We start from the raw sequence: 25,218 nt of genomic DNA, 5'->3' as shown, positions 1-25,218 counted from the left end.
TGGATCACGAGGTCAAGAGATCGAGACCATCCTGGTCTACATGGTGGTCTCTACTAAAAATACAAAAAATTAGCTGGGCATGGTGGCACGTGCCTGTAATCCCAGCTACTCAGGAGGCTGAGGCAGGAGAATTGCCTGAACCCAGGAGGCAGAGGTTGTGGTGAGCCGAGATCACGCCATTGCACTCCAGCCTGGGTAACAAGAGAGAAACTCTGTCTCAAAAAAAAAAAAAAAAAAAAGATTTGTTTTCTAAATCTAAGTGCATGTGTATTTCCTATTGTTAAATGCTCTTGCTGAAATTATCCCATGTCTGTGTTATTTTTATCTGATATAAGCTACTCCTATTTACTTTTGGTTTCCACTTGGGTAGAATGCCTTCTTCCATCAATTCACTTTAAGTCTGTATGTTTCTTGACAGGTAAAGTGAGTTTCTTGTAGGAAGCACATAGTTGGGTCACTTAAAAAACCCATTCAGCCAGTCTCTACATTCTAAGTGAAGGAATTAATCTATTTATATTCAAAGTTATTATGCAAAAGAACATGCTTCTGTCATTTTATTAAGTGTTTTCTAGTTGTTTTGTATATCTTTTATTCCTTTCTTCCTCTCTTACTGTTTATGATTGTGGTTTGGTGGTTTTCTATAGTAATAAGATTTGATTCTTTTCTCTTCTCATAAGTGTATCTGCTTTGCCAGTGGATTTTATACTTTTGCATGTTTTCATGATGATAATCATCCTCTTTTTCACTTCCAGATGCAGGACTCCCTTCAGCATGTCTTGTAAGACAAAAAACTCAATATTGTCAGGATGTCAGTTCTTCCCAACTAAACCTATTGATTCAATGAAATCACAATGACAATATCAGAAAGTTTTTTATGGATATCAGCAATCTAATTCTAAAATGTATATAGAGAGACAAGTGACTCAGAATAACCAACACAACGTTTGAAGGAGCAGAACAGAGTTGGAGGACTGACAGTATCCAACTTCAAGACTTACTGTGAAGCTACAGTAACCAAGGTGTAGTTCTACTGGTGAAAGAAAAGACAAGTAAGTCAACGGGACAGAATTAAAAGCCCCCAAAATAGATCCACATAATATAGGCAACTTATCTATGATAAAGATGCAAAGGCAATACAGCGGCCCCAAATGAGAAAATATAATATATTTGGAGATCAGAATCAAGGCCAGAGTAACTGAGTGTAGCAAGAGAAGGAGATTAGCTAGAGAAGAGATTAGAGAAGTCAACAGGGTTCATGATGTAACATCCCTTAGACTATGGAAAGAGATCAATGTTTGCAGCAGGGTATTATTCTGAGACACTAACTGAGGTTTCTCTCATTCTCCTACCACCCACATAGTCAGGTGCCTTCACCACCCTCAGAAAAAAAAAGTACCTCTTATATACACAGCCCTTTAGGGAGAAGAGATTGTTCACAGAGCACAATATTAGAATGTTTGCCTTTGAGTTCCACCACAAAGCCTTTAAAGTCATGGTAGACATAACAATCTTGAAAGACATTCTTTACAGCCAGACTTTCTGAGAGAGGAAGTAATACTGGCCCCATATATTTATCATTCATTGTGTGCCAGGCACAGTTCTGAGTCCTTTATATTGAGACCTCAGGAAACCCAGATGTAGGCAATACTGTTGTCCCCATGATATGGTTGAGGGAACCGAGTCACAAAGAGAGGAATTAACCTGCTCAAATCACGCAGCAGGGCCAGGACTTGGGTCCAAGCAGCCTGGGTTGAAATCCTATGCCTCTGAAGGCACGGGAAGAGAGTCACAGAGGGAACCAACTGGGAGGGGGAGAAACGGGTGGGAAGTTGGTGGAAAAAGGAACAAAAAATTTCTGAGAGTTGGCCAGGGTGGAAGCTACACCCCATTCCCTTTGTTCTGAGCTGGGGACTTCAGTCTTGGGGGGACATTCCCAGGACAGATGTAAGCATCTGCCCCTGTGGTTGCTTCTCACTAAATAAGAGTCTCAGTCTTGCTTCTTAAATCCATTCGTAATCCTGTTCCCTCTCCTGCTCAAACACCTCCCAGGGCTCTTTACTGTCCACAGGAGAAAGTTTTTACTTGGGCTCTGGGAGAATTCATTAAGGGCCCTGTGCTCACCAGAAAGGCAGTCAGGGTTTTGGGTTCAGTGCCATCACCCTGCCCCCACCCACTCACCCCTCTTTCTTGGATCCCACCAGTCCCCAGGAGCCCTGTGCTGGCTGTCAATGAAGCTCAAGCAGAGGTGTCAGCATAGATTTATTCCTGGGAATCTACAAAGGTGGGTGGGTTGATCCGACAGTCACTGTGGGTTTGCACCCAGGGACTCCAGCCTCAGCCAGAGTCCACCCTCTGCGCGCATGATCACCTCCGGCTTCCTGCGGGGCTCAGTGCAGTCTGGCAGGACAAGGAAGCGCAGCAGTGTGAGTGCCAGGACCACCTTCATCTCAGCCATGGCGAACACCTGCCCAATGCAGTTTCTGGGGACGAAAGTGAGGGAATCTGACTATGCCCATGACCCCCCATCTTGGCCCCATCATGCTTAGAACCTGGCCTGGGAACCCGACTTGCACCCCGATCAGCTCAAGGGGCAGAGAGAGGAGCTGCATGTCCCGAGGACACCCATGTGTGCTTGCATAGCCCCCAAATCTGGCCCAGGCTCCTACCCCCAGTTCAGATCAGCACACGGAGGAGGGGGCTCTGAGCACACCACAGACCCCTCTAGGACCTGCCCCACCCCACTCTGTGGACCGTTGCCCATAAACTCCTGAGGAAGGGAGGGAAGGAGAGCTGGATATGTGACCACCTGCAACTTCCCCCTTTTTTGACGCCCGCACCCGTCACCTCATCCCTGCCTCAGACACAGGCAGCCCTTACCTGGGCCCTGCCGAGAAGGGGATAAAAGCCAGAGGTGACCTCTCCTTGCTCTTCTCTGGGTCAAAGCGAAAGGGGTCATAGACCTAGAGGTGAGACCAAGAAGGCTTGCTGGGTGGGGTCTCCCAAGACCGCCAGCCTTGGAGAGACATTTTGGCAGATGTGTGTCCATTGAGGGGAGGTGATGTTGGATTTCCCTAGTCAAAACCCTGTCAGCTCCTCTAGGAACCTTGGAATGGATCCCAAAAAGGGTGGGGTGAGGGAGGCAGTACCTCGGGGTCTGGCCACACAGTTGGATTGTAATGGATCCCAATAATACTGATGAGGCAGGCAACGCCTGTGTGAGAGATGGGGGCAGTCAGGACAAGGCCCCCTGCCTGAGGGACCCCTCTTCCTACCCAGGAGGCTCCTCTCACTGAGGCTGTGAGCACCTTTGGGGATGACTCGGCCGTCTGGAAGCACCATGTCCTGGGTGCAGCGTCGGGTGATGGCTGGGACTGGGGGATGCAACCGCAGGCTCTCCTTAATGCACATGGTCAGGAAGGGCAACTTTGCCAAGTCGTCCCTAAGGAAACACCCAGCCCCAATCATTATCCAGGGAACAAACAAGATTCTCCAGCTTCTCTGTTTCCAAGGAAGACTTTTTCTCCCTATCACAAAATAAATTCCACATGGATGAAATATTGAAGAATTTAAAAAGTAGAAAAAATTAGAAAGCAGAGAATTAGAAAAGTACCTGAAAAAAAAAATGTAGCCAATTTTTAAAAGATGATTCTGAGGAAAACATAACACTCTGAAGCAGCTATAGGAAAAGTTAACATATTTGCATCAAAGTAAATGTTCTTTTTGGCAAGAAAGCAAACACAAAATGCAAGTGAATAAGAACCAAAATGCCCAGATCCAGTGTTTGCTCGTATTCATCGTTGTACTAGAGATACTAGCAAATGCAACTAGGCAAGGCTGAAAAAAGAGGAATTTGAAATGTGGATGTAAATGTATCATTCTGGCAGATGGTGATTTTATACTTAGAAAAACAGTACACTTCACTGAAAAACACTTATAAACATTTAAGATCTGGTAAGGGAGCTGAATTCTTTGTGTAATCTTTCTTTGCTTTCCCTGGTGCATTGTACATTTAAGTGGTTCAAAATCTGAAAACTATAAACATCCTCCCCACTATGGCCCAATCACCGGCTTCTTCTCCTCACAGGTTGCCTAAGTTATTATTATTATTATTATTATTAATTTATTTTTTGAGACGGAGTTTCACTTGTTATCACTCGTTACCCAGGCTGGAGTGCAATGGCGTGATCTCAGCTCACTGCAACCTCCGCCTCCTGGGTTCAGGCAATTCTCCTGCCTCAGCCTCCTGAGTAGCTGGGATACAGGCACATGCCACCATGCCCAGCCAATTTTTTTGTATTTTTAGTAGAGACGGGGTTTCACCATGTTAACCAGGATGGTCTCGTCTCAATCTCTTGATCTCGTGATCCACCCGCCTCGACCTCCCAAAGTGCTGGGATTACAGGCGTGAGCCACTGTGCCTGGCCTATGTATCTTTCTAGAGCTAATTTTTAGCACCATAAAAAATATGAGTACATCAATTACTATACACATATTCCATATCATTTCTCATTTAACAATATGTCAATCTTTTCTTGTAAAGCTCCCGGGACTTGTATCAAAATACAGTTATCCATACTCTGGATCTAGAAAATAATTTTCCTATGGTTTCCTCTAGAGCTTTCAACACCCCTTTAAAAAAACTGTATGCTTGAGTAATCTGAACATTGTCTTATTGTAAGACATGACAACCAGGTTGAGTTGATTTTTATTCCAGAAAATTTCCCAGTTGTCTCAAAAGCTTTTACCTAATGATCTATATTTTTTCTCTTGATACAAAACACCATCTTATCACATGCTATCTTCATTGGGCACTAAATTTACATGCTTCAATTATTAATTTTTGCATGTAAAAATAAGCAGCTGGAAAAGATAATAAAAGATATTAATAATAATATATCTGAATTAAATTTAACAAGAGACATAAAGTCTCAGTATTTCAAATGAATGTATACATTTCCCTCAGTCTGAATAAAAGATACACTTCACCATAGCAACAAGATATGAAAAGATTGATTTAACAAAACACTTATATGTTGACTAAGCAAATATTTTAAGCTTTATTAAAAGCTTAAACATTATCTGAATGGATTGATAACCATTTCACTATGACAAACTATGTGTCAGTATGATGATGCTACTTGTTTTTCACATATGAATCATGTATTCAAGTCAAACGAGAAAATATTCAGTGCAAACGATTATCTATTTTTAGGAACTTGATGAACTTGCTCTAAATGTTTTTGGGAAAAAAATTATGAAGAGCTAGGTCAATCTGAAAATAAAATATTAGAGAAGAGGAGGTCAGCTTAGGCAAGGAACGCATGACTACGATCTCAAAAGCAAATGCAAAAATAAATAAATAAATAGGTGCTAATTAAAGTCAAAAGCTTCTGTATAACAAAATAAATAATCAGCAGAGTAAACAGACAACCCACACAGTGGAAGAAAATATTTGCAAATTATGCATCTGACAAAGGACTAGTATTAAGAATCTAAAAGGACATCAAAAAAATCAGCAAGTAAAATAAATAAATAAATAAACAACCTGGCTGGGCATGGTGGCTCACGCCTCTAATCCCAGCACTTTGGGAGGCCAAAGCAGGCAGATCACCAGCGGTCAGGAGTTTGAGACCAGCCTGACCAACATGGATAAACCCTGTCTCTACTAAAGATACAAAATTAGCTGGATGTGGTGGCACAGACCTGTAATCCCAGCTACTCAGGAGGCTGAGGCAGGAGAATCGCTTGAGCCCAGGAGGCGGAGTTTGCTATGAACCGAGATACCACCATTGCACTCCAGCCTGGGTAACAAGAGCAAAACTCCATCTCAAAAAATAAATAAATAACCCATCAAAATGTAGGCAACAGACATGAATAGACATTTCTCAAAAGAAGATGTACAAACAGCAAACAAACACATTTTGAAACACTCATCACTAATCAGCAGGGAAATACAAATCAAAACCACAATGAGATACCACCCTACTTCTGCAAGAATAACCATAATTAAAAAGTCAAAAAACAATAGATATTGGATGTGGTGAAAAGAGAACACTTTTACACTGCTGGTAGGAATGCAAATTAGTATGACCTCTGGAAAGCAGTAAGGAGACTCCTTAGAGAACTAAAAACAGATCTACCATTCCATCCAGCAATCTCACTACTAGGTATCCACCCAAAGGAAAAGAAGTCAGCGTATGAAAAAGACAGATGCATACACACGCTTATAGCAGCACAATTCACAACTGCAAAGATACAGAACCAGTCTAAGTACCCACTGACAAGTGAGTGGATGAAGAAAACGTAGCATATACACACCGTGGAATACTACTCAGCCATGAAAAAGAATGAAACAATGTCTTTTGCAACAACTTGGATGGAGCTGGAGACCATTATTCTAAGTGAAGTAACTCAGGAATGGAAAACCAAGTATCATAGAGTCCCACTTTCTGTACCCCAGCCATGCTTCTCTTGCTCTCAGCCTCATTCCCGCCCATGTGGGCTGGGAGTTTCCTCTCCTGGTACTGTTCCCCGACCAGGCTGGGAGCACCTGGAAAACAGATCTCAGGGCTGGATCCTTCCAGGGTCTCCAGAGCACTGAAAGGTGCTGGAAACAAAACGGGGTGGGAATGCAGTGAGGGAGCATTTGCTAATGAAGACTGGGTGGATGAACGGTGCAGGTGTTCTGGACGGGAATGAATGACTTTTGCCCTCAGGTCTCCCTTAGAAATCCCTGGACTGAACAACTGGATTGAAATTAGGGTACAGAAAAGCAAACATTCAGGAAGTGAAGATGTTTGAAAAAAATGGTAATTCAATGAAAAGAGGAGGTGGAGGAGAAATTCATTTGCTGAACACAGGCTAAGTGGCATAATCTGACCTCGCATACTGTCACCAATTCTCCCAAGAGCCCAGGTCTTTCTGTCCCAAAAGCCTGTAAACCATCCTCTGCTGGCCAGGCTGGGTATTCAGCCCTGCCTCTTGGATTTGCACCTACTCCCAGTAAGTGATAATGGAAGAAATGACAAAAAAAGAAGGAAAGAAAGAAAGAAAGAAAGAAAGAAAGAAAGAAAGAAAGAAAGAAAGAAAGAAAGAAAGAAAGAAAGAAAAGAAAGAAAGACCTCTTCCACCGTTCCTCACCAGAGGAGCAGAACCAATGAGAAAAGATCAGGAGCAGGCCAGCACCTGCACTCACCATTCAATCTCTATAGGCTCACGATCCTTCAGAAGCTCTTGGACTTCTTGCCGGCAGCATTCCTGGTATTCTGGGTGCTTTGAAAGGTGGTATAAGACCCAGGAGAGACCACTGGCAGTGGTGTCATGGCCTGAGGGGCAGCCAAGCAAAACTAGGTTTCCGGGCTGCTTCAGCACCAGAGGGCGGACAGCTCCCATACTTCCAGACCCTCTGGGAGAAGGTAGGGAGGGGGAGGACAGGGAGAATGGAGTGATCTAGGGTCCACCCACCACGTCCCAGGGACGGAGAGTCCCCTGTCCCCACTGCAATCCCACACTGAGACCCTCACCCCCAAACATGAAGGTGTCAGCTTCTGCTCTTATGTCCTCATCAGACAACTCCCTCCCATCTTCATTCTGGAGAGAAGGCAAGACAATACCCACGTCCCAAATCACACCAGTTCTGAGGGCTCTTGAGTCAAACCTAAAACAATTTCTGAAGATCCATCCTCCTTCCAGAAACCCAAGCCCATCATACACTCCTGGAAGTCTCTTGGACACCACCATCAGAGTCCACCACACGCAGACAACCCCCTGGCTTCTTTGCCTCCTATTTGGCACTGCTGGGAAGAGTCAATGACCTATGGATATTTTCCTGTTTCTGGATAATAAGGACTTTTAGAGCTAAGCATTACTGCAACCTGGGTTACAGCATATTTCGATGGCAATTTGGCTTGGAGGTTAGAAATCAAGTATTGCTCTAAAGATAGCTGCTCACATTCTAGAGTGGTAAACTCGGGGAATCTTTCTTATCTTTCCAGAAGGCATCTGGGTTACAAACCTATAAACCTAGCAGCATGACCATCTCCCTGGAGAGGAGTAGTTTTTACCCCAGAACAAAGCAAACATCTCTCTCTTTCTTTCCTCTCCCTCTCTGTCTCTCATTCTGTCTCGCCCTGGAAGGAAGAAGGGGCAGATGTGCTAGCTGTCCTATACAAGCTCCAAGATGTAATAATGCGGGGCCCCTCTCTGCTTTGCATTCTGGTGTATTTACAGGTAAATCATTGTGTTCCCCTAGGAGGAATTTGGGAATGGAGAGCCAGCTCTACAATCCTACTCTGGTTGCTGCTACTGTTGTGAATGATTCATGGGCTGCTGTAACCCAGGGGTTTGGGGCATCTGTCATCATAGACATAGACATAGAGATATGCATAAAAATGTGTCACTAATTTACTAACATGTAAGTAGAGTAAAATCTCAGGCTCCCCACTGTCTCAAACATAGCAGTCCCCTGCTGCTGAATTCCACAGAGTCATCTCTCAAACCTCTCTCTGATCTTTTTCAAGTGTGTTCCATGGCTCCCAGTGCCCTCTGGATCAACTCCAAGCTCTTTCATTTGACATTGGCATAAATGTCCACTCTGTTACTTGAACTCACATCCCAGAGAAGCCCACCTTGCTCAGCAGAAGCACATCAATGAAGTCTAAAGTCTTGGACTTTGCCTTGTCCTTGAAGAAGTCATCAGTACCCTGAGTGGGGAGGGTACGGCGCCGCTCCTGGATGACAGCATCTGTGAAGTCGTGCACCAGGCGGCAGGCCCTGCGGAAGCGCTGCCCATCAGGAGTCAGATAATACAGGAAGTCCGAGTGCAGGAGAATCTGCTGGTTTCTTTTTTCTACAAAGGCACTGAGTTCCAAGATGGTGGCAATATACTTACTGGGCTTCCTGTATGAAGGAGATAACAACTTAACATATGCAAAGTCCCAGGAGCACTTCTCACCAGCAGCTAGAAGCTACCGCCCATCAGGAAATTGAGCATCCAGAAACAGCCAGGAGACTTGACTCTCCAAACTCTCTTCTCTCCAGGCACCCTATCTCTGAGAGCTGCCTCCATGCACCAAGATGCTCAGAGTACAGCTTGCACACCATGCTTCTCTCCTGTCTCTCACACCCGGTATTCAGTCTGGACTCTTCATTCCAAAAACTGTTCAAAAAACTCAGACCTCACCATCTTTCAACTCTTTCTGGCTCATCCCCCACCATAACCAACTTGCATCCAATGTCAGCCCCATGTAATGTCTACATGACAGGCAGACCTCCACAGAGCTCAGCTGTGACCGTATATGTCATCAGCTCAGACTCCAAAAGATTCCTGGGAACCTCTTAATAAAGTTCATTCCGCTTTTCCTGATTTTGTGTCCTGAAATCTAGCCCTGTCTACTTCCACCACCTCATTTCTACTCTCTGTTACACATCCTTGCCTCGTCCTAGCCTTCTTGCCTATTATTCAGTTATTTCTACCTACTTGAAAGGACCATGCTTCCTCTCTCCCCTTCCCCACCCTTCAAAGCCCTGTGACACAATTCCTTCAGGAAGGCACTTCTGGTTACCCTGGTCAGTCATCCCTTTCCAACCTACTCCCTTGAGATCATGGCCCAAGTTCTCAGGCCTGAGGGAAGGACTCACTCCTGACAATTGCTATCAAAGCTGAAGACACATTTCTGCAGACTGTCCAAGGTCATGAGGCTGATGTGCTCAAACATGTCCAGTCTGGTGCTGCCCTCTGAGGCCAGGCGCTGCCACTTGTCCTGGCCAGAGGAAAAAGAAAAACAGAGCTGAAGTTGAGTACTGCCTCCTGAGAACTCCTTCCCAGACCCAGACATCAAGATGTATCTCCTGCAATCATCCTCTGGGTCTCTGCCCCAGGCACCCATCCCCAGGGAGGACCAGCCTTGGATAGCAGCGGAGACTGTTACTGTTAGGAGGTAAGCTCATGGCTGGCAGTCGAGAGACCTGGGATCAAATCCTACCTCAGCCTCCTGAGGGAAGGTGTTCTCTTTCCAGGATACACAAGGGGGCATAGTTTTAAGAGCAAGAATTTCCTAGCGCCATGCCCCCCACTCATCTCTCTCCATCTGGGAAATTTAATGGTTTATGTTTGAATTTTGCAGGCATGGGAAGAAACTAAGAGCCACTCCAGTAGAAGTTCTAAGGAACTCCTTTTATTGGCCAGGGGTCTTGGAGAATGTAGGGGTTCCTTCCAGGTTAAAAGTCCTTTTCTTCCACACCACTTCAGACTCCATGTTTGGGTCCCCTTCCACGAACACTCTCGTGGAAGCCATCTTTCTCTCGCCTGGATTTCCCCTCTGGGGTCCCCTTCCACACTCTCTCATGGAAGCCTGTCTTCCCCTCCTAAACTCCATCTCTCTCTATTCCCTTCCACTCAGTGTGGAATCTGCTTTCCTATTCTGGATTCCATCTTTCTGGAACCTCTCACTTGGCATGATAGTTAGCTGTTTCTTTCTCCCCCTGTTTCTCTATCTCTAAATAAATAAATCACTTTCTACAAATCCTTTGAGTCCTGCAATTACTGCACACTGTGCCGTGGTCCCCACTCTCATTCTTGAGAGGGCAGGAGGCCAAGAACCTGGAGAAACGTCCTCTCAGGGGAGCTGAGGGCACCACGAAACCCTGAACCCCAATATTACATTTTGGAAAGCCAGCCAGGAAAGGGGTACACCAGAAGAGGGGTACAGCCAGGAAAGGGGTAGAGCCAGAGAAGAAGACGTCAAAATCGTGAGGAAAACCAACCCCATTCTGTCCTGTCTCTTTATGAACACCTGCAGTGGTGCGGCTGGGCAGGGCATTGGACCGGAGAAGTGGTGCCTCAGAGGCATGACCCAGCCCTGAGGGGGGTGGCCAGAATTAAGAGCACAGTTTCTTTACCTTCAAGCTCTCTCTGCTTTCTGTCTCCTTCTCTATCCTTCAGATATTATCTCTGGGACCAAAGCCTGAGGGAGCCTGTGGGGCAGAGTGGGTGAGCACAGCCCTGGGGCTTTTTGCTCCTTGCTGGCCCGGAACAGCCGAGCCCCAGGGGCAGAAGCGAGTGCGCAGCCGTGGGCTGGAGAAAACAGTGGGGAGGGGCAAGGTGCACCCGGAGCCTGCAGGGGACTAGGGAGACTGGCGGCCTGGCACATGGCTCTGCAGTCTCAGGCAGCAGGGTAAAAAGGCTCCCCAGGGCGTTTGCCTGCAGGCCACAGGTCCCTTTGTGGGCAGTAGCTCGGGAAGTGGCCCAGACGTGCAAGTGGTTCTGGTGAGGTCAACATGGCAACTGAATGCCACGGGGGCGGGGGAACTCACATTGGCCCAGCAGCCTCGAACACGACTTTTAAAGTGATGTGGCAAATGGGTTTTTTCCTCTGCCGGTGTGCGGTTCTAAGGGAACAGAAGCCACTGAAGTGGCTGCTGGCTGTCAGCCCTGCCTGACTTTTAGGCAGGCCACACCACCTCAAGGTGCAGTGTGCAGCTTAAGAAACCTTTCTGCCTTCCCTTATGCAGGTGGCCGATTGCACAGCTGGTTAAGGGGTAGGAGCTGCAAGGTTGCTGGTTCAAATCGCCGGTGGGGTCGGTCTTGAATTGTTGAGATCTTTTGGGGAAATGCAGAAGCTGAAGGCTCTGGGACTTTGTGTTTGGTGTATAATTTGTCTTGCTTAGGATTGGCTCTCTCTCTGGCAGAACGTTTCCACCTGGAAGATCATAGTCAAACCAGTTCCAGGACCAAATAGTCAATGGCAGCTCTCACAATCTTAAGAGCATTTTCTTACAATGGAAAATGGGTTAGGGGAGAGGAGGCCCCCGTCCTGAGGGTATTGTTCCGGCCTCAGCCATGCCCCGCCTGCCTTCCTTGAGCTGTGTGCTCTAACGGCCCCTCCCTAGAAGTTCACTTCACCCTTCTGGGGCAGTTTTATAATCTGTCTTGCGCAAATTGGACTTTTCCTGGGAAATATTGGTACCTATATCCTGAGCCTCACTGGCCTCGTTGGGGCTCCTTGGTATGTGACTACCCAGCCCAACAGCTCCTCTCGTTCCATGACTCTATGGTATTCACTGGAGGTCATGCAGTGAGTGGTCCCACGACGCTGGCAGGTCGTGATTGGAATCCAGTACATGGGAGCCCCTCTGATAAGATGGATCATGCATTTTGGACACACAAAATTTCGGGGTACTGACTGAAAGACGTTTCACGTCTACCCATTTTACCCAGGGGACACCTCAGGTCAAAGTGGCTGTAATTTCTTTAACCGGGGATGTGGGCATCCCTTGTGTTCAATTTCAGATGGGTGCTTCTCTTCCCAAGCTCAAGTCTCCATTAAAATGTATACTGGAAAACTGGGACCAATTTAGCACATGGTCCTTAAAGAAGAAGTGGCTTATTTTTCTCTGCCTAACAGAGTGGCCAAATTACCCTCTGCTGAATGGAAAATCTAACCAAGGGAAGAAAACCCAACAGTTTTCCTTGAGTGATTGCGGGAGGCTTAAGGAAGTACACCCCCATCACCAGACTCTATAGAGGCTCAGTTAATACTAAAGGACAAGGTTATTACTTAGTCAGCAGCAAATATCAGGAGGAAGCTCCAGTAGCTGGCGTTGGGACCAGAGCAGAGCCTAGAATCATTACTGAACCAGGAAACCTCAGTGTTTTATAATAGAGACCAGAAGGAACAGGCTGAAAGAAATCTGAGAGATCAGCCTTAGTCATGGCTTTCAGGCAAGCAGACCCTAGGGGCTCAAATGAGGGAAAGACTTGGGTTAGCCACTAGTCTGGCAGAACTTATTACCAGTGCAGCCTGACGGGACATTTTGTAAGAAATTGTCCCCAGAGGAATGGACCACCATCTCATCCATGCCTGCTGTGCCAAGGGAATCACTGGAAAACACAGTGTCCCAGGGGACGATGGTTCTCAGGGCCTGAGGTGTCTGACCAGATGACCCAGGGGCAGGACAGAGGGTTCCTGGAGCAAGTACCAGCACAAGTTGTCACCCTCACAGAGCCCCAGGTAAAGCTGACCATAGAGGTCCAAGAAGTCAGTCTTTTCCTCGACACTGCATGGCCTTCTCGGTATTTCTCTCCTGCCCTGGAGACTTGGTGCTTGTTCATTTTCTCCCCTCAGATCCTCCCTCTCTAGGCTGATCCTGGGAAGGCCATTTCAGTCATTCTGTCCACTCCAGCGGCAGTTAAGGTAGTGGAAATAGACTGATGGATTCATCACACTGTGCTGAAGCCTTGGATATCCCCTGAAGAAAGTCACAGACCCTGCATTCCACAGCATGAAGTTCTAGGAGACAACCCTTCATATCCCTGTGAGCCATTAGAAAAATCTACACCTGCTTTTCCAGATCCTTAGGTAAGTAACCACTCATGTCTAAGTTATATCCTGGCATTAATAGGACGATAACCCTCAACTTTGCTATCTCTCGAACTACGAGTATCCTTTTCATAGTGGAAAGGAAACTTGCCTCTTTCTAGGAAAAATGCTGCTATTTTGTAAACCAAACCATAAGATCACAAATAATCCTGCCACTGGGACCCTGGATGTCCTTGGCTCGTGAGCTCTATTGTGGATCTCTAGATCAACCTGCACTCCTGAAAGGCTCCCCTCTAGAGGAAACCTCAACTGCGGGGTCCTTCTATGCCCCATTTCAGCAGGAAGTAAAGAGGACCGATGCCCTTGTTCCAGTGGAAGTTGGGCTTTCCTGTTCAGAAGGAGGGAATGAGGGAAGGTGTTCTCTCTCCAGGGTCCACAAGGGGGCGCAGTTTTAAGAGCAAGAATTTCCCAGCGCCATGCCCTCCTCGCATCTCTCCATCTGGGAGATTCAACACTTATGTTTGAATTTCGTGGACACGGGAAGAAACTAAGAGTCGATCACTCCAGCAGAAGTTCTAAGGAACTCCTTTCATTGGCCAGAGGTCTTGGAGAAGGTGAGGGTTCCTCTCAGGTTAAAAGTCGCCTTCTTTCACACCCCTTCGGACTCTGTGTTTGGGTCCCCTTCCATTAGTACTCTCCTGGAAGCCATCTTTCTCTTTCCTGGATTTCCCCTCTGGGGTCCCCTTCCACACTCACTCTTGGAAGCCTGTTTTCTCCTCCTAAACTCCATCTCTCTCTATTCCTTTCCACTCAGTGTGGAAGCTGCTTTCCTTTCCTGGATTCCATCTTCCTGGATTCTCTTACTCAGCATGAGAGTTAGCTGTTTCTTTCTCTCTCCTCCTGTTTCTCTCTCTCTAAATAAATAAATCACTTTCTACAAACACTTTTCAGTCTGGCATTTACTGTGCACTGTGCCGTGGTCCCCTCTCTCATTCTTGAGAGACCAGGAGGCCAAGAACCTGGAGAAACATCCTCTCAGGAGAGCTGAGGGCACCCTGAACCCCAATATTGCACTCCTGTGGTCTTTGTGCTCTTTGTCAATCTCCTGCACTCCTGTAGGTTCCATCTATCAAATCTTCAGTAACAGTTAGGACAGCCTGCTCTGGGGACAGATAAACCAAGGTACAATCACTGCTACACCTCTTCTAGCTCACTTACTATCTGGTTGAAATTTGGTGAGGTCCCTAATCTCTCTGGCCCTCAGTTTCATCATCTGCAATAGGGCAAAATCAACCATAACCTCACAGAGTTATTAAAATTAAATTAGAAAACATATATTATGGAGTTGGCAAATGGCCCTGTTTCTGGCGTATGGTGAGTGCTCAGTAAATGTTGGTTTCACTCATCTCCTTTGCTATAAATTCATTTCAAATGTATCCCTGTTGTGGGAGGGGAACATTACACACTAGGGCCTGTCAGGGGTGGGGGACAAGGGGAGGGAGAGGAAGAGAACAAGTACCTAATGCATGAGGGGCTTAAAACCTGGATGACCAGTTGGTGGGTGAAGCAAAGCAGCATGGCGCATGTATACATATGTAACAGACGTGCATGTTCTACACATGTATCCCAGAACTTAATATATATATACACTTTTATAAAATATATTTATATATTTAAAATAAAACATTTTAAAATATATTTTATACCTTACATATACACTTTATACTTTATACATATGAAGTATACATATATCTCCCTGTTGTGAGAGGTACTCCTCCATCAGACCTGAGCATCTGGCTGGATATGCCAAGAATTCAAGAACCTGCTGTTCTTACTTGGGCTGTTTCTCAGAGTTGTGTTTACAGACAACATTGAGAGATAAGACAATGAATATCCTGCCTGCTTCTGCTTGCTATAAAAGCAGTTCCCTGAGCCTAGTGATCTTTTCCTCCCATGCAAGGTACTGCATGAGCAGGCAACTATTGAAACCTCTCTGTGGCACCCTGTAGATTTCGATGGAGAAATGATGCAAACCAAGAACATGCTGCTTGCTATGCCGTGAGTAATAAATCACCCTTTGTCTCTGACCCAGGACTCTCGTGTCTCCTGGCAGAATCCAGGAAGTATTAACAAAGCTAGCTCCTCAGCTTGCAAGTAAGAAAAACATCCTAAGCACTTCACAAAATCCCAACTCCCAATTCTTCACTTCTCCCTGTATTCACACACTTTGCACTGTGATTTTCCAGCAACTTCTATTAAGAGATGGGGCCTGTTTTACGCCCCTTTGAGTCTGTGCTGATGTCAGCCTGGTTGAACTTGGAAACATGGCAGGGAGAATGTCCAGAGCCATTGCAGTCTCCTCTCAGTCTCTCAGAACTAAGTCTATGCCATGTGAGCAGCAGGGTGCCTCCCGGAGACAGAGAAACACATGGAGAAAAGTCCAGGTGTCACAGCTGAGGCCATCCTAGATCAACCTGAAGCTGTTGAAGCCCCAAACAAGTGAATAAGCTGAGCCAGGATCAGCAAAGCTGCCCGCCTGACCCGCAGCTGCTCATGTACCAAGAGTGATCCCATCCCCATGCAGAAGAACCAGCCAGCTGTCTCGCAGACTTGCTAGGTTTCATAAACCCTTATTGCTCTAAACCAATGGGTTTTGAGGTGGTTTGTACTCAGCAATTGCTACCATGCAATCTTCATTTTTACTCTCTTGAGTTTGAAGGGTTTCTGTGAGAGAAACATGGAAACTCACACCTTCTGAGACCTACTATATGCCAGGGACATGACTCCATTACATGATCTTACCACCTTTAAGTAGAGATTATTATTCTTATTTTACAGATGGGGAAGCCAAGCCCCAGAGAGGAAGAGCATTGGCCCCAAAGCACAACCAAAATTGCAGACCAGATACGCCTGTGGTCCCTCTGCCCTGAGGCTCCAGCTGGACCCAGAGTTGAAGGGACTCACGTGCATGATGCTCACGCTCTTGTTGAAAATCGCCACATAGGGCTTGAGGATGTTGAAGTGGAAGGCGGGCGTCAGCATGCGGCGGTGGCGGCTCCACTTGTCACCAGCACTCAGCAGGAGACCGTCCCCTAGCAGGGCAACCAAGGTTAGTGGTCAAGGGCAGCACCCTCCCCTATCCCTAAAGGATATCCCTGGTCCCATTCACCTGCAATTACTCACCTAGCCAGGGCTTCAGGAAGCCATAGAAAAGCATATCCTTGGGTGCAACAGCAGCTGACATGATTGAGGACCATCAGGGGCCATGGAGAGGGATGAGAGAAGGACTCTGAGCATGGAGGAATGTTCCAAGCCATGGGTGTGAACTTTCACTCTCTCCATCCAGCACAGCAGGAAGAAGGCCAAGGGCAGAGATGGAAGGGAGGATAGTGGAGGGAAGGAGAAACCAGAGCAGGCTGCAGTAGCAGAGTAGAGCAATAACCCAGCATGCCCCAGCACACCACGACAGGACTTCTGCATGCTCCAGCGTGTTCTCCAACACCTGAGCATAGCTCAGTGCTCTACTGAATGGCTTTACCGGGACCCAGGACACCCTGTCTGTCCCCAGCACGCTCTGCTCTCTTCTGACATGGATCTGGGACCTGGGATGTTGCCCTGATATTTGTTAACATTCCCTGATGTGGCCAAAACACATGAGACAAACCCTAGAAGACACAACATGCTCTGCCATGGACCCGAGATGACCTGATATGACCTCTGTGTACCCAGTGACAGGTCCCAGATGACATTTAAATATGATGACATTAATACCCTAAACATCGCCCAGGTGTAACCAAGACCAATCTTCAGGTATAATTCACATCTATCCTAAGACCTAACTCTATTAAGACGCAAATAATATCTCAGACAGTTCTCAAACAGACCCTGGGTCCAACACCCTGGACAAGCCCCAAACGTGGCCAAGACATGGGAAGCGGGATAGAAAGACAGTGTCACAATACATCTCAGACAAGAACCAACAAGGCTCTGACAGGCCCCAAATGTCCTCAGCCACAGCTAAGGCCCACACATGCTGACTTCTCCGTATGATCCCAGGTGGAAGCATATACCAGATACAATCAAGTATAATGTAGAAAGCATAGGCCCTGGAACCCTTGGGGTAAAGGTAGGCTTTCTAATTGGAACTGGGCTTCTGAGACTCATTGTTGACACCATAGGAAAAGGCAAAGTGACATAGAGAGTGGTAAAACTGAGAGAAAGAGACAAATTCCCAGTGATGTGGATTAATGGACACCTGGATCCAACTATGCTTGAAGACCACTCTACATGGACTTTAGAGCCCATTGATTGTCTTCATTTGCTTAGACCACATGGGTTTTCCATCACTCACAACTGAAAGAGACTTCAGTATCCAGAGAGTGCTGAGGACCTGCCCAGAGTCACTCAGCATTTTGAGGTTACAGCCATAGTTTCTGTGGGATGCTGCCCCTGCCCCTGCTTAGCCTGGCCTGTCCAGGGACAAGATGAGCAGAGGGAAAGAAAGGGCCTCAGACTGGGGTGGGATCTCCAGTTGGAGGTTCCTGGGGCCTGGAGCAGGAGAGGAATGAACAGGGTGGATGAGTGACAGATGAGATAGAAGGAATAAACTCACCAGAGGTGGACATCACATAAACAGTAGCCCAGATTCTCCACCAGCCTGAAATCCCCCTCGTGCTGTAGGCTTAGGGACAGAAGAGGTTGGTGCCAGGCCGCACAGGGGGGCCTGGATACTAATCATCACACCTTCCTTTTGCTTTAAAACCTTTTACTCATTTTTCCAGCAACTCCTCCTCCAGGAAGCCTTCTAGCCTGCCCCAGCAAAGACCTTGCTCTCCGGGTTGCCACACCCATCTCTCGACTCCTGACTCCATGAAGTTTGAGATGTCTCTGTCCAGATCCATTTCCTCAAGCATGGGGTTTCCTTGAGGATGGGGCCCTAAACTGAGGCTTCTTGGGGCCCCAGTGGTGCCCAGAACACAAAGGCAGGGACAGATGGCAGTGGAGGGAGGAGACACTGAGATGGGGATTGGTGAATACATGAAGGAAAGAGGAGAATGGCTGAGAGAGAAGCAGGAAGAGGGCTGTGGGTCCCGCAGGGGCCGCACCGAAGCTTGGAGGGGGAGAGGCTAGAAGGTCTCCGATGTTTCCCAGCACCCACCACAAGCTCTGCATGGGTACCTGAGGCACTGGTGATAGACCGGACGGTATCAGGGTGGCATAAAATGAGGAGGGGGAAGGTAGGACCCAGCCACAACTTAAAGCTCTGGGGATAGGTGGCCACCAGCTGGATGAACTTCTTCACGCCCTCTTCTGTGGGAGTGGCCTGAAAGCAAGGCAGAGGCCGTCAGCCCTTGCGATGGTTAATTCTAGGTGTCCTGAATTAACCATGAATTCCACGTGACCGAGCTAAGGGATGCCCAGATAAAACATGCTGGCCAAACGTTATTTCTGGATGGGTCCGTCAGTGTATTTCCAGAAGAGATTAGCATTTGAATAGGTAAACTGAGGAAGGAAGATCCTCCTCCCCAAGGGGGTGGGGTCCTCCAATCCTTCGATGGTGCAGATCCAACAAAGAGGCAGAAGAAGGTGAATTTGTGCCCTTTTCCAGGGCCGGCTCATCCGTCTGCTCCAACCTTGGACATTAGAACTCCAGGTCTAGGCCTTTTTGGACTCAGGCTGAATTTACACCACCAGAGTCCCTGGTTTCTGGCTTGCAGATGGTATATCATGGGAATTCTTACCCTCTATCATCACATTTTCCAACTCCCATAATAAACTCTCTCTCTCTCATATATATATATGCTTGAAAGGTAACAGAGAAGATATCTTGTCGATTCGGTTTCTAGGGAGAACCTCACCTAATGCATCTCCCCAGAGGAGTTCCCCCGCAGCCTCCAGATGTGGTGCAGCCCCTGCCCTGAGCAGCACACCTGGATTCGGAACAGCTGTGGGGAATCTCGGCTCACCCCTGCTCCTCTCTTGGGGCTCTCTCCAAGATACAAAGATAATGGCCAGGCATGGTGGCTCACACCTTAATCCCAACACTTTTGGAGGCTACGGTGGGTGGATCACTTGAACTCAGGGGTTTGAGACCAGCTTGGCCAACACAGTGAAACCCCGTCTCTACTGAAAATACAAAAACTAGCTGGGTGTGGTGGGGCATGCCTGTAATCCCAGCTTCCCAGTAGATACTCAGAAGGCTGAGGCACAAGAATCACTTGACCCTGGGAGGTGGAAGTTGCAGTAAGCTGAGATCATGCCACTGCACTCCAGCCTGGACAACAGAGAGAGACTCTGTCAAAAGAAAGAAGGAAAGAAAAGGAAAGAAAGAAGGAAGGCAGGGTAAGTACCAAAGCAGAGGGAGAAGGCAAGCTGTCTGCTCAAGAGGTTGTGTTTTCTCATCTTGGAAATGGTTTCAACCTGGGGGTGGCCACATGGAAAAGTCCCCCTGGGAGGAGGATTGTGGGCAGCAGTGTGATCTCCCTGTGGCTGGTTCCCACATCCTCTCATGTCCTGGCTGGTCTGCAGGGGCTGCTGTTCCTCCCACACTGGGGACCTTCGGTTCTCAGCAGCCCCCCAGGAACAGAAGTGACTCTAACTGTCCACAGTGAGCACCTCCTGCATGCCAGGCCCATGCTAGCATGACTTGAGCATCCTTCACTGCACCGTGGACATGCCTATCAATCATGCCATTTACGCATGAGCAGACCAAGGCCATGTCCCCCAAAGGGGAGCAGGTCTAAGTCCAAGTCGAGGTCTGGGGAGTCAAGGACAGCTTCTGAAAAGAGAAGGGAGTGGCCAGCTTTCATTGAGGCCGGCAACAAGGCCAAATGGGACATGTCAGTGAGGAAGAGCAAGATAGGAGGAAGGTGCCCCAGGAAGAGGAGGCAGTGGGAGACGCCCACACTTCTCTTCTCGCCCAGCTGTGTCCCCCGGAAGGGGCTCAGAGCTAACTCCTGTGGGAAAGCAGCAGCCCAGAGACTGGCAGACACAGCAAAGGAGCCAAGCAAATGGGAGCAGCCCCTGGAGAGTGGGCTCAGGAGGCCTCGAGTCCGGCAGTGGAGAAGGTGCAAATGCCAAGGGATGTTGGCTCTGTGCACCCAAAACCCCTCCCACGGGAGCCCCTCAGAGGTGCCGTCATGCAGAAAAGACAGGCAGGAAAAATGTCTACACAGGCTGGAGTGCGAGGCCAGGGAAATAAGAAAGACTTGGGATGGCACAAAAGAGGAATGAGTGAGTGAGGAGAGGAATGAGTGAGTGGGGAGAGAAATGAGTGAGTGGGGAGGGGAACAAGTGAGTGGGGAGGGGAATGAGTGAGTGAGGAGAGGGATGAGTGAGCGGGGAGGGGGATGAGCGAGCGGGGAGGGGGATGAGCGAGCAGGGAGGGGGATGAGCGAGCCGGGGGGAGGGGGATGAGTGAGTGGGGAGAGGGATGAGTGAGCGGGGGAGAGGAATTAGTGAGCTGCCTCCATCTCTTCTCTCTGTTCCCAGACCCCAGCCACCCTCATAACCCAGCTCCCTGCGCCCCATTCCTGCCCCTCAGGAAATGCATTCACCCTGAGATCCCAGACCTGTCCAGCTGCCACACTCACCAGGCCCTGGTGTCCCCAAAACCAGTTCAGTTTCGGGGGCTGTGGGAAACACTGGAGGCGGCGACAATTGTCATAGAAGGTGTAGGTCCAGGTCAGGACATGGACCAGCAGCCAGGAGACCCCGACCAGCAGCAGGAGCAGCCAGGGGGACGCTGCCACTGGCCCGAGGCCCAGCCAGGACAGGCTCAGCTGCGACATCCTGCAGGGGGAATGGGATGGAGGATGAGGTCCTGAGGCCCAGGGAAGAGCCAGGGGAGCTCAGGGGACAGCGGAGAGGGGCAGGGACGGGCAGTGCTGGAGGTAGAGCAGGGGGAGCTCTGAGATGGGCAAACAAGAGCTGAGATCTAAAGTCCAGAAACCAGCAGCCAAGTGGCCTCCAGTTACACAGAAAGGGAAAGAGGGAGAGAGGCTGATTAGAATCCAGAAAGGCCCAGCCTGAATCACTGGGAGATTGCCAGGGGTCTGGTTACCAGGAAATCAGCAGTCTCCCAGGCTCCCCAGCCTTGGGCAATGCCCCTCCCCATCCCAGGCCAGGACCCTCCAGCCCTGCCACCCCCAGCCTGGCACCTTCTGGCAGGAGCAGCTTGTCCTACACAACCTCCTCTCTCCCTCTGCTGGGAGGTCTTTGCCCCTGGTCCCTGATTTAGGGAAGGCTGTGGTAGGCGGAGCTGAGCCGGGCTGGGCCAGCCAATCCCCACATCCTGGGTATGTGTTCTGTGCCTGGGTAACCAGCCAATACCTGGCATAGGTGCATCTTTTGTGCCTGGGCAGCCAGCCAAAACGTGGCATTGGGCCAGCTGGATGCAAAGGAACCAGCTCAGGGTGACACAGCACAGGCTCCAGATCCTCAGGTCTCAGCAGCTCACACCTGGGCCAGAGGGATCTTGAGGTGCAGTCAAAGGTGACTCTGAGCCCCAAAGTGTACAGCCACCCTGCCCTTCTAAGACCAGCAGATGAACTTGAGAGTTCACGTGGCAGGTGAGCTGGGCCAGGCCAACCCTTGTCCCAGATCATCTCCTGAGCTCCCCTCCACGTGTGGGTCAGGAGTTCGCCATGCATTATTTCCCACTGAAGACTTGGGAGATTCAGAGGCAGAAGCTTCTGGCCTCTGCCTTCATGGCCTAGCACGAGTTCAAGTCCTGCCTGCAGGCAGCCCAGGGCCTGGGTCAAGACATGACAGACAGGGGCAGAAACGAAGTATCTAACTGTGCTGGGGATGACCAGGGCAGATTTTAGAGATAAAGAGCCCCACTGGAGGGGAAAACCTGGAGGCTGGGCTCAGCATAGGAGAACAGAGATAGGGGTGGGAGGTAAGGCTGAGAGGGGCCATGAACGATGGGGCCAGGGAGGGGAGGGCAGGGCCAGGGGCCCTGAGTGGAGTCCTTGTTCTGCCCTGTCCTTGCTCAGACTGTGGGCGGTGAGCCCTTCCTGGACTCAGGCTTCCCATGTGGGAAATGGGATGTTGGATGAGGCCTTAGAGGTGGACACAGGAGGGATCGCGGGAGAATGGGACTTAGATGGGGACAGATGAAGGATTTGAGGAGGGAGCCTGAAAAACAGGGAGTAAGGGGAAGGGGCTGGCAGCCAGCACTTTAGCTGCTGCGTGTCAGTCTCTGCTCTTTGCAAAAGACCATATGCAGAGTACTTTTACTGTGTGCTGGGCTCCACGTAAAGCACACATACCATGTGCCGGTACTCTGTGTACATGTTGTGTACCGTGTGCCAGGTGCTCCATGTAAAGTGTGCCCACTGTGTGCTGGACACTCTACAGAAAATCTTGCTTCTGTGTTCTCGGTCCTCTACATAAAGTGAAATTTGTGCAGACTAACTTATGTAAAGCGTACCTACTCTGCGCCTGCTGCTCTACAAGCACACCTACTATGTGTCAGATGCTGTACACAGAGCATGTTTACTGTATGCCTGGTGATCTATATAAAGTCCTCCTACTGTGTGCCAAGGGCTCCACACAAAGCATGCCTACTGTGGGTGCTGGATACTCTTCATAAACTGTGACTCCATGTGTCCAGTACTTTACATAAGGCACCTACTAAGTGCCAGATGCTCTATATAAAGCATTCTTTCCGTGTGTCAAATGCTCTACATAAACTTACTCGGTGCAAAGTTCTTGACATAAAGAATGCCTACTGTATACAAGGCACTCTCCACAAAGCACTCCTACTGTGTGGCGGGGGCTCTAGATAAAGGCATGCGCACTGTGTCCCCTACTCTAGGTCAGGTGCACCTTCTTGTGTCAGATGCTCGCCTGCATCACCATGCCCAAAGCCTTCCCACCAGCCTCCCCTCAGTTCTCTAGGCCAGAGCCGTGGGATTGTTGGAGAGACCCGAGTGATGGCGTCCAGAGGAGGGAGGGCGTCCATTGAACACAAGAGCAAACTGAGTCATGGAGGGCAGGCCTGTAGCCCAAGTTGCAGAGCTCACCGAAGCCAGGTTTGCGAGACCCGCAAGCCCAGACCTTTTTCTTCTGCCATGCTGTTCTGCACCCATTCATTAGGGTCAATGCCAGATTGACACAGGGACATTTACAATGGAGGAATCTCAGGCAACGTGGTGGCCCAGAGGGGAAATATCTGGAGCTCATTGGATCAGCACCTGGCTCCTCCTTAAACACCCAGGATGCTCCTCCCAACAGACCCAGGGCTCCCCTCCTGGCCCTCCCTGGATCCTGTCCAGAATTGCCCTGTGGGGTGGACTTGGGAGAGGGAGGTCATGAAGGATGGGGCTTCTAGCAGTGCTGCTGAGCAGGACGGTGGGGAAGATAGTGCTCCTGACACGGGCTGGATGTTGGGGAGACTTCAAGCCTCTCCCACCCACCGCCATTGCCAGTTCAATCAGCCAGGAGATTCAGGCAGCTGGCCCTACAGCCTCAGTGGGGTGGGGTGCATCCCCCAGAGTCCCTACCCCTCTGCAAGGACAGATCTCACCTGCTGGCAGTTCTGTTAGGCTCAGGGAGCAAAGCCAGAATTTGATGAACCAGGCAGGGTCCTAGGGACACAGAAGAAAGTATCCCTAGTGGCTAGAGGGGCTCAGCTCACTGCAGACCTCCTGTGTGCCTGGGATGTGCAGGCAGCCTAGAGCAGGAATGGTGGCCACCACCGTTTGCCAGCAAGAGTCATGGAACCTGCTTTAAGTCTTTTAAGTATGTTAACCACCTTGTTTTTCATTTTACAAATGAAACATTAAGCCTGGAAGGTATTTAAGTGACCAGTCACAGTTTCACAGCTGGTGGAGCCAGGCTGGTTACCCAGACCACCCAGCCAGCCTCACATTGTGCCCCCTCACCACCAGGCTGTGCGCCTTCACGTCTGTAAATGGGCGTTTCGGCAACACCCGTCTCACATGGTTGTCATAATACTTAAAACAGACAATCCATGCAAAATGCACCAAGCAGACCAAAGGCTCAGCAAGTGCACCTCACTGCTCCTGCTGTTGCTGCGGTTGCTGTGAAAGCCGGATATGGAGTCTGACCTGGATCCCACAGGAGGCAGAGACATGGCCTTGCACTGCCTGGGAGAAGGGCCCTAAAGGTCCAGCCTGTCCTCACCACCTGCTCTCTTTGGCTGTGGATAATGGCTCAGGAAGCAACCTCCTAGACACAAGAGCCTTGGCCTGAATTCGGAAGAGTTATCACGGTCAGGTAGCAACAGAAAATTTGAAAATTTGTTAGGTGTTAAGACTCATAGGTGGACTCTTGGGGAGATGTCAGCTGTTCTGGGGCTGGGAACTGAAAACCGCTGGAGCCCAGCCTCCCATCCAATGAAAAGGTGAGCTCTGCACAGCCCAGCTACTGCATCCCTGATAGTCTCTGCTCGAATGCCCATCCCCCTCCATTACAGAATGGAGACCTCAGCTCACACACACACACGTGCCTATGCCTTTACAGCAGTGGTCCCCAGCCTTTTTGGCACCAGGGACCAGCTTCATGGAAGGCAATTTTTTCACAGACTGCGTCAGGGGAGGGGAGACAAGGTTTCATTTATTGAGCACTTTATTTCTGTTATTATTACATTGTAATATATATTGAGGTAATTATACAACTCATCGTAATGTAGAATCAGTGGGAGCCCTGTGTTTGTTTCCATCTGGGGGTAATGGGAGACAGTGACAGATATCAGGCATTAAATTTTCTTAAGGAAGGTGCACACTAGATCCTGCGCACGCGCAGCTCACAATAGGGTTTATGCGCCCATGAGAACCTAATGCCGCCTCTGATCTGACAGGAGGCGGAGCTCAGGCAGTAATGCGAGTGATGACGAGCAGCTGTAAATACAGATGAAGTTTTGCTCACT

At 48.9% G+C, this 25,218-nt stretch overlaps 1 protein-coding gene and 1 long non-coding RNA gene across 2 annotated transcripts in view; one reads left to right on the top strand and one right to left on the bottom strand.

Annotated features, from left to right (window-relative positions):
- Positions 1-16,295, top strand: part of LOC118150239 (uncharacterized) — a 52,394-nt gene extending 36,099 nt beyond the window's left edge. Inside the window, exons 3-5 of the long non-coding RNA XR_013530955.1 lie at positions 753-1,049; positions 8,520-13,933; positions 16,158-16,295. This is a non-coding gene — a long non-coding RNA (uncharacterized LOC118150239). The remainder of the gene's footprint in view (positions 1-752; positions 1,050-8,519; positions 13,934-16,157) is intronic.
- On the bottom strand, positions 2,243-21,527 carry CYP4F11 (cytochrome P450, family 4, subfamily F, polypeptide 11). Its single transcript, XM_008987455.5, has 13 exons — positions 21,479-21,527; positions 20,912-21,110; positions 18,498-18,642; positions 16,503-16,556; positions 16,284-16,411; positions 9,640-9,761; positions 8,628-8,898; positions 7,524-7,590; positions 7,196-7,325; positions 3,306-3,439; positions 3,147-3,211; positions 2,878-2,960; positions 2,243-2,480 (listed from the first exon to the last, which is right to left on the bottom strand). The coding sequence occupies exons 2-13, from the start codon at positions 21,107-21,109 to the stop codon at positions 2,303-2,305; spliced, it is 1,575 nt and encodes a 524-aa protein (XP_008985703.3). The 5' UTR covers position 21,110; positions 21,479-21,527; the 3' UTR covers positions 2,243-2,302.
- Between the last annotated feature and the right edge of the window lie 3,691 nt (positions 21,528-25,218).

This window comes from Callithrix jacchus, chromosome 22, assembly GCF_049354715.1.
Source record: "Callithrix jacchus isolate 240 chromosome 22, calJac240_pri, whole genome shotgun sequence".
NCBI classification, from domain to species: domain Eukaryota; kingdom Metazoa; phylum Chordata; class Mammalia; order Primates; family Cebidae; genus Callithrix; species Callithrix jacchus.
Note: the sequence above shows the minus strand (reverse complement) of the source record. Positions and strands in the feature narration are given on the sequence as shown.